This window comes from Carlito syrichta, unplaced genomic scaffold (assembly GCF_000164805.1).
Source record: "Carlito syrichta isolate Samal-C Ts95f unplaced genomic scaffold, Tarsius_syrichta-2.0.1 Scaffold305629, whole genome shotgun sequence".
NCBI classification, from domain to species: Eukaryota; Metazoa; Chordata; class Mammalia; order Primates; family Tarsiidae; genus Carlito; species Carlito syrichta.
Window position 1 is genome coordinate 19253 of NW_007249725.1, and position 9746 is coordinate 28998.

A 9746-nucleotide genomic window follows, 5' to 3' on the forward strand; every position below is an offset into this window, starting at 1 on the left:
CGCGCACTACCACGTCCGGCTAATTTTTTGATTTATTGTAGAGATGAGGTCTCACCAAGTCTGAGCGACAGAGTGAGACTCCAACTCAAAAAAAAAAAGAATCTCTAAACAAAAATTCACTGCAGCCTAACGCAGTCTCCCACAACAACGAAACCGGCACACTAATGCCCATGGGTTCCTAGAACATTTACCTAGCAGGGGAAGTCTGTACCGCAATGGGCCGCCCTCCAAGAAATAATTCCGGTTTTTTGGGGAGGTCCCCTTTTGTGTGTCCCCCACCCCCAAGCAGAGCTAGTTCCCAGTTGCAGCCAAAAACCTGTGGTTTTGGCTTCATTCAGCCAGTATAGGAAAGCATCCTCTCCCTCCAGGCTCCGCCCCCTCAACCTGAAGCCCTATCCAATCAGCGGCGCTGGGGTGGAAACTGTCCAATCAGGCGCGCAACCCGGGAGGCGAAGTCGGCTTCCGGGCTCTGTCTGGTCCTCTGTCTAGCCCGCCCGTGGAGTTGGCGTCTCCTCTCCGCTTCCTCTCCTGTTTTCCGGTAGACCCGGGTGGCCCTGCTGCAGCCTCTGTCACCCCGCGACCTGCAGTACTGGGAGATCCTTCGGCAAGACGCCAGAACACTCCGGAAGCCGGGGAATGGTGAGTGCGCGCGGCGGATGACCAGAGGTGGAGAAGGAGACCGGTTGGAACCTGCCAGGAACCGGCTGTGGCGGGACACGGGCTTCCGGTTGTCAGCCTTGGAGTCTTTGGACCCAGGTCCCTGCTAGCGCAGGTCGGCCCTCAGTTCTCCATGGTCGCCGAGTGGGGCTGGGACTGCAGCCGGGACCCTGGGAGTCCTTTCCCGTCCCTGCGCAGTGCCTTTGCCCCGGCATGGAGCCCTCCTGGCTGCTCTGCGTCTGCAGCTCCGTGTCTCCGTCAGATTGTGCGGGGACCACAGGAGTGTCAGAGGGGAGAGTCCCGACCCAGGGTTTGGTTTGTGCGTGGGAGGAGCTGTGGTCCCTGGGGTGCCCCGTTTCTCCTTTCTTTCCAGGGGTCACCTGTTATACCCTGCGGCTGCCAAATGTATGGAAAGCAGGCTCCCAAATCCATCACCTTGGCCCTCCAGCCTAATCACTGCTACCGAAATCCCTGGCGACCATTGGTCTTTTTACTGTCTTTATAGTTTTGCTTTTTCCAGAATGTTATTTACTTGGAATCATATGTAGCCATTTCAGACTATCTTGTTTCACTTAGTAATCGCATTCATGATCTCTCCACGCCTTTTTGGTGGCTGGATAGCTTATTTTCTGGATAGTGTTCCATTGTATGGATATACTACAGTTTATCCATTCACTTATTGAAAGATGTATCTTGGTTGCTTCTAATTTTCGACATGTATAGAATAAGGCTGCTATAAATGTTTCTGTGAAGACTTGGGTAGGCATCAGTTTTTAACTTGTCTGGGTAAATACCCAGGAGTACAATTGCTGAATCGAATGGTAATGTTGTAGGTGTTTTGAACTCCACTGTAAACTTAAATCAGCAACCTCAGGTTCTTATCCCACGACCTAGAAGATTAAGGAATGTGAACACCAAAGGATGAGTGAAAGAAGGAGTTTATTAACCAACAAAGCTCTCTAGAAAAAGGGAGTAGGTACCAAATGGGTTATCCCAGTGCTAGGAGTTTTTTTGTGGTTTTTATCTTATCTTTTTGGGGGATGTTTCTCTCATTTACATCTCATCTGCCCCTTACTTCCCAATTTTTATTGCGCATGCGGGTCCTTGACCAAAGTTACTCCATCTTAAATATTACCCATAAGTATCACAGAAAAGCCCACTCAAGGGGGTGTAAAGCCTCAATGCTAATGCTATGTTAATGATATTATAATAAGCCAAAGCCGGCTCGGTGGCTCAGCCTGTAATCCCGTGCCTTAGAAGGCTGAGGTGAGTGGATTGCCTGAGCCCACGGGTTCAAGCCCTGCCTGGGCAACTTGGCGAGACCTCATCTCTACAATAAATCAAAAATTAGGCGGGCGTGGTAGCGTGCGCCTGTAGTTCCAGCTACTTGGAAGGCTGAGGCGGAAGGATTGCTAGAGCCTAGCAGGTTGTGGCTGCGGTGGCCGGGAGCGGCCACTGCACTCCAGTCTGGATGACAGAGTGAGACTCCAACTCAAAAAAAAAAAAAAAATTATAATAAGCCAAGGCCAAGTTAGGACATTTAATTAAGCTACTGCGCCTGCCTTTAAGCAGCAAAAAGTCCCATTTAGCAGTACATCCTGGGTTGGAAGGATGTTCTTAACCACACTCACAACATTTCCTGCCAATAGTTATATAATGGAGGTGGTGAAGGGGACGTTCCGCAGGTGGTAAGTCTCCTCAAGACCCTCCCTCTCTGTCTGCCTATCTCCTCTCTCAGTAAGACTTTATTTCTCATTTTAAGATTGTCTTTCAAAGTGGCTATAATATTTTCTCTCTTTCTTTTTTTTTCTTTTTTTTTTTGTTTGTTTGTTTGTTTTTGAGTTGAAGTCTCACTCTGTCGCCCAGATTGGAGTGCAGTGGCGCTCCCGGCCACCGCAGCCTTGACCTGCTGAGCTCCGGCAATCCTTCCACCTCAGCCTTCCAAGTAGCTGGAACTACAGGCATGCGCTACCACATCCGGCTGATTTTTTGATTTATTGTAGAGATGAGGTCTCTCTGCCCAGGCGGGTCTCGAACCCACCGGCTCAGGCAATCCACTCACCTCAGCCTCCCAAAGGCGCGGGATTACAGGCTGAGCCACCAAGCCCGGCTTTTTTTTTTTTTTTTTAGTTGGAGTCTCACTTGTCACCCAGGCTGGAGTGCAGTGGCACGCTCACGGCCACTGGACTCAGGTGATCCTTCCTCCTCAGCCTTTGAAGTAGCTGGAACTACAGGCACCACACTACCACACCCAGATAGTTTTTCTTTTCATTTCTTTTCTTTTTGAGTTGGAGTCTCACTTTGTCGTCCAGGCTGGAGTACAGTGGCATGCTCACAGCCACAGCAGCCTCGACCTGCTGGGCTCAGGTGATCCTTCCACTTCAGCCTGGAACTACAGGCACACGCTACCACTTCTGGCAGACTTTTTTATTTATTGTGGATATGAGTTTTCACCAAGTTGCCCAGGCTGGTCTCGAACCCATGGGCTCAGGCAATCCTCTCACCTCAGCCTCCCAAAGTGCTGGGATTATAGGCATGAGCCACTGTGCCCTGCTTTTTTTGCAATCTTAATGTCTCATCTCCCTCCCTTTTCTTGCCTTATGATTTTTCTGCAACTATCAACATAATTATATGATTTTTGCTTTTTAGGTTATTTATGTGATGGATTACATTATTTAATTTATGAATTTGAATCAGACTTGCCCACCTGTAATAATTTCAACTTGGTTGTGGCGTGTAATTATATTATGTGTTTTTAGATTGAGCCTTTAGCTTTCTTTTATAATGTATTTCTATAGTTTTGGTAGTAGGATAATGTTGGTCTCATAGCATGAATTAGAAAATATTTGCTTCTATTCTGGAAGACATTGTAGAGAATTGGTGTTTCTTCCTTAAAAGTTTGGCAGGATTTACCAGTGTGATCATCTAGGTCTTCTTTCCTTTTATGAACAGCTATTAGTTACTGATTGGTTTCTTTAATACATATAGGCCTATTTCATGTTGTTTATTTCTTCTGTATGAGTTCTGGTAGATTGTTTCTTTCAAAAATTGATCCATTTCATCTGCCAAATATGTGTTAATGAAATTGTTTCTAATATTATTTTATGGTCCTTTTAATATTCATTGGTATTGATAGTGGGAGTCTTTTTCTTTTCTTTTCTTTTCTTTTCTTTTCTTTTTTTTGAGTCGGTGTCTCACTCTGTCCCCCAGGCTGAAGTGCAGTGGCACACTGCTCACGGTCACCCCAGCATCAACCTGCTGAACTCAGGTGATCCTTCTGTCCCAGCCTTCCAAGTTGCTGGAAGTATAGATGTGCGCTACCATGCCCGGTTAATTTTTTGATTTATTGTAGAAATGAGGTCTTGCCAAGTTGCTTGAACCCGTGGGCTTAGGCAATCCACTCACCTCGGTCTCCCAAAGTGCTGGGATTACAGGCTGAGCCACCGAGCCCAGCCAACAGTTTTTTGTTTTTTTTTTTTAATCCTAAACTCTCTTTCTCTCACTTGTGGCTCTACATCAAGATAAGATGAAAAGTCTTTGTCCTTTCTCTTTTGTCACTGGCTGGAGATGGAAACCATCCAAAACCCTGTCTATGGGAGTGAATTCTCACCCTAGCATTCTACCTAACCTGAATAAAAAACCCAGACCTGGCTCATGTGAAGGTCTTATAAACTGACTAAAGAGTTCCAGTGCTGTCACTCTCACCCATCCTCCTCTGCACATATGTGGGATGTTTTAGGACTTGGTGGCCTTTGAGGATGTGGCTGTGAACTTCACCCAGGAGGAGTGGGCTTTGTTGGATCCTTCCCAGAAGAATCTCTATAAAGATGTGATGCAAGAAACCTTTAGGAACTTGGCTTCTATAGGTAAGAATGACAATGGTTTTGTTTGTTTTTTTTTTACTTGATCAATAAGAGAATAAGTGTTTTATGGTCATCAATGCTGTGACATGAATTGGGAGGTGGAAAAGGAATAATTTACTGAATGAATCAGGCATCATCAAGGCATACAATGAACTTAGTGTCTTAGTTCACTTTGTATTGCTACAACAGAATACCTGAGACTGGGTAACTTACAAAGAAAAGAGATTTGTTTTAATTCACAATTTTGGTGACTGGAAAGTCCAAGATTAGAAAGCTGCATCTGGTGAGGGCTTTATAAAACTTCCCTTCATGGCAGTAAGCAGAAGGGAAGTGGGTGTATACCAAGAGATCCATGGTGAAAGAGGAAGAGTGAGTCTACGAAGCTAAATTTGCTTTTATAACAACCTGCTCTTTGGTCACCAATCTGGTGGCTCAAGAGCAAAAACACACTCACTCCCTAGGGAGATACTGAATCTATTCATGAGGGCTATCCCGCCCCACCTATACACAGACACCTCCCACTAGGCCCTGTCACCCAACACTGCCACATTGGGGATCTATTTGTAATATGAATTCTATAGCACCTAGCCTCTAGTAATTTTTTAATAATTTCTAATCATTATATTTTTGGGGTTCACATTTTAGGAACTAAATGGGAAGACCAGATCATTGAAGATCAGTACAAAAATTCTTGGAGAAATCTAAGGTAATTTGGAATTGTGGCAGGAAGCAATATCTCTTAAAGGAATCTTAGCATGCCATTATATTTTTATTATTATTTTATTTTATTTTATTATTTTTTTTGAGTTGGAGTCTCACTCTGTCGCCCAGACTGGAGTGCAATGGCCGCTCCCAGTCACCGCAGCCTCGACTGCTGGGCTCCAGCAATCCTTTCCACATCAGCCTTCCAAGTAGCCAGAATTACAGGCGCGCGCTACCACGCCCGGCTGATTTTTTGATTTATTGTAGAGATGAGGTCTCGCCAAGTTGCCCAGGCAGGTCTCAAACCTGCGGACTCAGGCAATCCACTCACCTCAGCCTCCCAAAGGCACGGGATTACAGGCTGAGCCACCGAGCCCGGCTCGCCATTATATTTTTAAAATGAGGAAACAAGACAAGTAAGTATCACATAAAATTATTTATCCTTATGAGATGGTCACCAAAAATATATATCAATGTAACATAGATATTCACTGCAAAGTTGATCACTGGACACAGTCTAAGAAATGGCATATATGAATATAACTGCTTTGATAATAGCTATGGTGGAAGTAGCCTTGTTGCAAAGTAAACGGTCCATTTACTGACAACAAAAAACCTGTACTTTCCCTGATACTACTAGCAAGACAGTAAGTCTGCTACATATAAACCTTCAAGTCACAAAGTTGAACCATGCATATCTGCCTTTTTTTCTCTCTACCAGGTGTCAGTATAGCTAGATAAATATATACAGTCTATACAGCTGTGTCAGTTGGGTTCTTAGGCTAACTTTGTTGAACTTAAAACAAATTGGACTTATAAATGTGATCTTGGAACCAAATTCATTTGTATATGGGGGACTTCATGTATAAGTTCAAGACCTGTTAATAAAATAGAAAATCAATGAACCAAACTATAATAATGTGATTGTCATGGTTTACAGAGTCATATGTTAGAAATACTGTGTAAAAGCAAAGAATATAGTGTACAGTAACCTTCAGCCAGATTCCAAATCTTTTTTTTTTGAGTTGGAGTCTCACTCTGTTGCCCAGACTGGAGGGCAGTGGCCACTCCCGGCCACCGCAGCCTCGACCTGCTGGGCTCCAGCGATCTTTCCGCCTCAGTCTTCCAAGTAGCTGGAACTACAGGTGTGCGCTACCTCGTCCGGCTCATTTTGATTTTATTGTAGAGATGAGGTCTCGCCAAGCTGCCCAGGCGGGTCTCGAACCCGTGGGCTCAGGCAATCCACTCACCTCAGCCTCCTAAAGGCACGGGATTACAGGCTGAGCCACTGAGTCCGGCTCAGATTCCAAATCTTAAATGAACAAGAAACATTTTATTGGAGTAAAACCATGACTGCTGTATGTGTGAAAGTGTTCTTATGTAATTCATCTTTTCATAGGTACATCTTATCTCACTCTGGATGGAGACCCTATGAGTGTGAGGAATGTGAACAGAATTCATATAAATGTAAACCATGTCAGAAAACCTTTGTTTCTCTTATGAGTATTCAACAACACAGGGTAACTCACATTGGAAATGGTCCTTATAAATATACAGTATGTAGGAAAGCCTTTGATTTTCACAATTTATTTCAAATACATCAGAGAACTCACACTATAAATAATCCCTATGAATGTAAACAGAGAAGTATAACCATCAATTTTCCTCGTTCTTTTCTAATACATGAAGGAAATCATGCTAGAACAAAATCCTATGAGTGTAAGGAATGTGGGAAAGCATTTCGTTTTCCTAGTTTTCTTAAAAGACACAAACTTATTCACTCTGAAGTGAAACCCTATGAATGTAAGGAATGTGGGAAAAGATTCCGTTCACTCCAATCCATCAAAGGACATAAAAAGACCCATACTGGTGAAAAACTTTATGTATGTAAGAAATGCAATAAAGCATTCACGCTTTCTTCTTACTTGCAAAAGCATGAAAAAAATCATATTGGAGAGAGACCCTATGAGTGTAAGGAATGTGGGAAAGCATTTCATTTTCCTAGTTTTCTTAAAAGACACAAACATGTTCACTCTGAAGTGAAACCCTATGAATGCAAGGAATGTAGGAAAAGATTCCGTTCTCTCCAATCCATCAAAGGACATAAAAAGACCCATACTGGTGAAAAACTTTATGTATGTAAGAAATGCAGTAAAGCCTTCATGCTTTCTTCTTACTTGCAAAAGCATGAAAAAATTCATATTGAAGAGAGACCCTATAAGTGTAAGACATGTGGGAAAGCCTTTATGTATTTCTGTGTCCTTCAACAACATGAAAAAACTCATACTGGAGAGAAACTCTATGCATGTAAGAAATGTGGGAAAACCTTTCTTTGGTGTTCTTCCCTTTATAAACATGAAAAAGCTCATAATGGAGAGAAACTCTATGCATGTAAGAAATGTGGGAAAACCTTTCTTTGGTCTTCTTCCCTTTATAATCATGAAAGAACTCACAGTAGATTGAAACTCTATGAATGTAAGATATGTGGGAAAGCTTTCTGTTTTCGAAGTTCCCTTCATGTCCATGAAAGAATTCATACTGGAGAGAAACCCTGTGTATGTAAAGAATGTGGGAAAGCCTTCAGACTTTCCGGTAACCTTTGTAAGCATGAAAAAATTCACAGTAGAGTGAAACCCTATGAATGTAAGATATGTGGGAAAGCTTTCAGTTATTTCAGTTCCCTTCGTGACCATGAAAGAATTCATACTGGAGAGAAACCCTATGAATGTAAAGAATGTGGGAAAGTCTTCAGACATTCCAGTAACCTTTGTAGACATGAAAAAACTCATACTGGAGGCAAACCTTAAAATGTAAGGAATGTGGGAAAGCCTTCAGTCATTCCATTCAGCATCATACCCATTAAATAAGTCATTGAAGAGAAACCCTATGAATGCAAGGAATGTGGGAAAAGATTCAGTCATCTAAAATTCTTTGACAGACATAAAAAGGCTCACTCTTGTTGTTGTTTAAACCTTATGCATGTAAGAAATGTAGTAATTCATCCACTCTTCTTGCAAAAGCATGAAAGAACTCATGCCAGGAGAAACCCTATGATGCAGAAAATATGGGATAGCCTTTGGTTATTCCAGTTACCTTCATGACCATGAAATAATTCTTATTGGAGAGAAGCCATACAAATGTTAGGAATGTGTGAAAGCCCTCTGTTTTCCAGTTCCTTTCATAATTATTAATGTAGTCATATTGGAGAAAAACCCTGTGAATGTTAGGAATGTGGTAAAGTTTTTAGTTGTTGCAGTTCTGTTCCACACCATGAGATAATTCATAATAGAGAGAAACCCTGTGAATATAAGGAATGTGAGAAAGCATTAAGTTGTCTCACGTCTTTTCAAGACTATAAAATGACTCACACTGGTGAAATATCTTATGTATGCAAGAAATGTGATAAAAATTTTACTATTGTTCATTCCCTTCAAAAACATGAAAAAAATGTATGAAAGGATTGCAGTAAAGTCTTCAATCGTTCCTGTCAGCTTTGTGACCATGAAAGAACATACTGGAGAGAAAAATCTATGAATGCAAGGAATATGGGAATGCATTTAGTTTTTTCTGTTCTCTTAGTAGACTAGAAAAGATTCAAACTTGAGAAAAATCTTATGAATGTAAAGAATATGGTAAAACCTTCAGCTATTTGAGTTACCTTCAAAAACATGAAAGAACTCATACTGGAGAAAAACTCTATGACTTAAAATAATGTGATAAAGCCATCAGATATTCCAGTTCCTTTGGAGGACATGAAAGATATAATGGTGAATAACCCTATAAATGTAAAAAATGTAGTAAAACCTTTTGCTGTCAACTTACCTTTGAAAACATGGAATAACTTATACTAGATAGAAACTTATGAATATAAAAAAGTGATAAAGTCTTATGTTCCAGTCATTTTGAAATATGAAAAACTCATGCTGGTGAGAAACCCTATAAATGGAAAAAATACAGGAAAATATTTAATTGTTCTAGATTCCTTAAAAGACATAAAAGGTATTATATTGGAGAAAATACCCTATGACTGAGAGATGTGGTTTGAAAATGTGAAAGAATTCACATCAAAAATGGCCTGAATATAAGAAATGTTGTAAGGCTTTTAGGTCTTCCGGTTGTATTTGATGACATAAAATAATTCATTCTGAAGAAAAACTCTTTAATATTGATGTAAAAAATGTTGGAATACCTTCATTTTTCTCGTATTCAATTGTAGATGCATCATACATACTGGAGATGGACCTTATAAAAGTTGGGGTGCACAGCCAGGCGCTTTGGCTCAAATCTGTAATCCCAGCACTTTGGGAGGTTGAGGAAAGAGGTTCAAGTCCAGGGGTTCAAGACCAGCCTGGACAACTTGGCAAGACTTGTCTCTACAATAAATCAAAACATTAACTGGGCGTGGTGGTGGTGTGTACCTGTGGTTTCAGCTACTTGAAAGGCTGTGGTGGTTGTGAGCATGCCACTGCACTCCAGCCTGGGCAACAGAGTGAGATTCCGACTTAAAAAAAAAAAAAAGTGAGA

General features: G+C 41.7%; 1 protein-coding gene across 1 annotated transcript; it reads left to right on the top strand.

Annotated features, from left to right (window-relative positions):
• Positions 1 to 610: 610 nt before the first annotated feature.
• LOC103264203 (zinc finger protein 124-like) lies at positions 611 to 8036 on the top strand. Its single transcript, XM_021714345.1, has 4 exons — positions 611 to 639; positions 4397 to 4523; positions 5166 to 5229; positions 7913 to 8036. The coding sequence occupies exons 1-4, from the start codon at positions 637 to 639 to the stop codon at positions 8034 to 8036; spliced, it is 318 nt and encodes a 105-aa protein (XP_021570020.1). The 5' UTR covers positions 611 to 636.
• Positions 8037 to 9746: the final 1710 nt, after the last annotated feature.

What these genes read in the sequence shown, in the direction of transcription:
- LOC103264203 (XM_021714345.1), top strand. An exon ending in TAGGAACTTGGCTTCTATAG is followed by an intron (nt 4,524 to 5,165) that starts GTAAGAATGACA and finishes TTCACATTTTAG; the next exon opens with GAACTAAATGGGAAGACCAG. An exon ending in TCTTGGAGAAATCTAAGGTA is followed by an intron (nt 5,230 to 7,912) that starts ATTTGGAATTGT and finishes TCCCTTCGTGAC; the next exon opens with CATGAAAGAATTCATACTGG.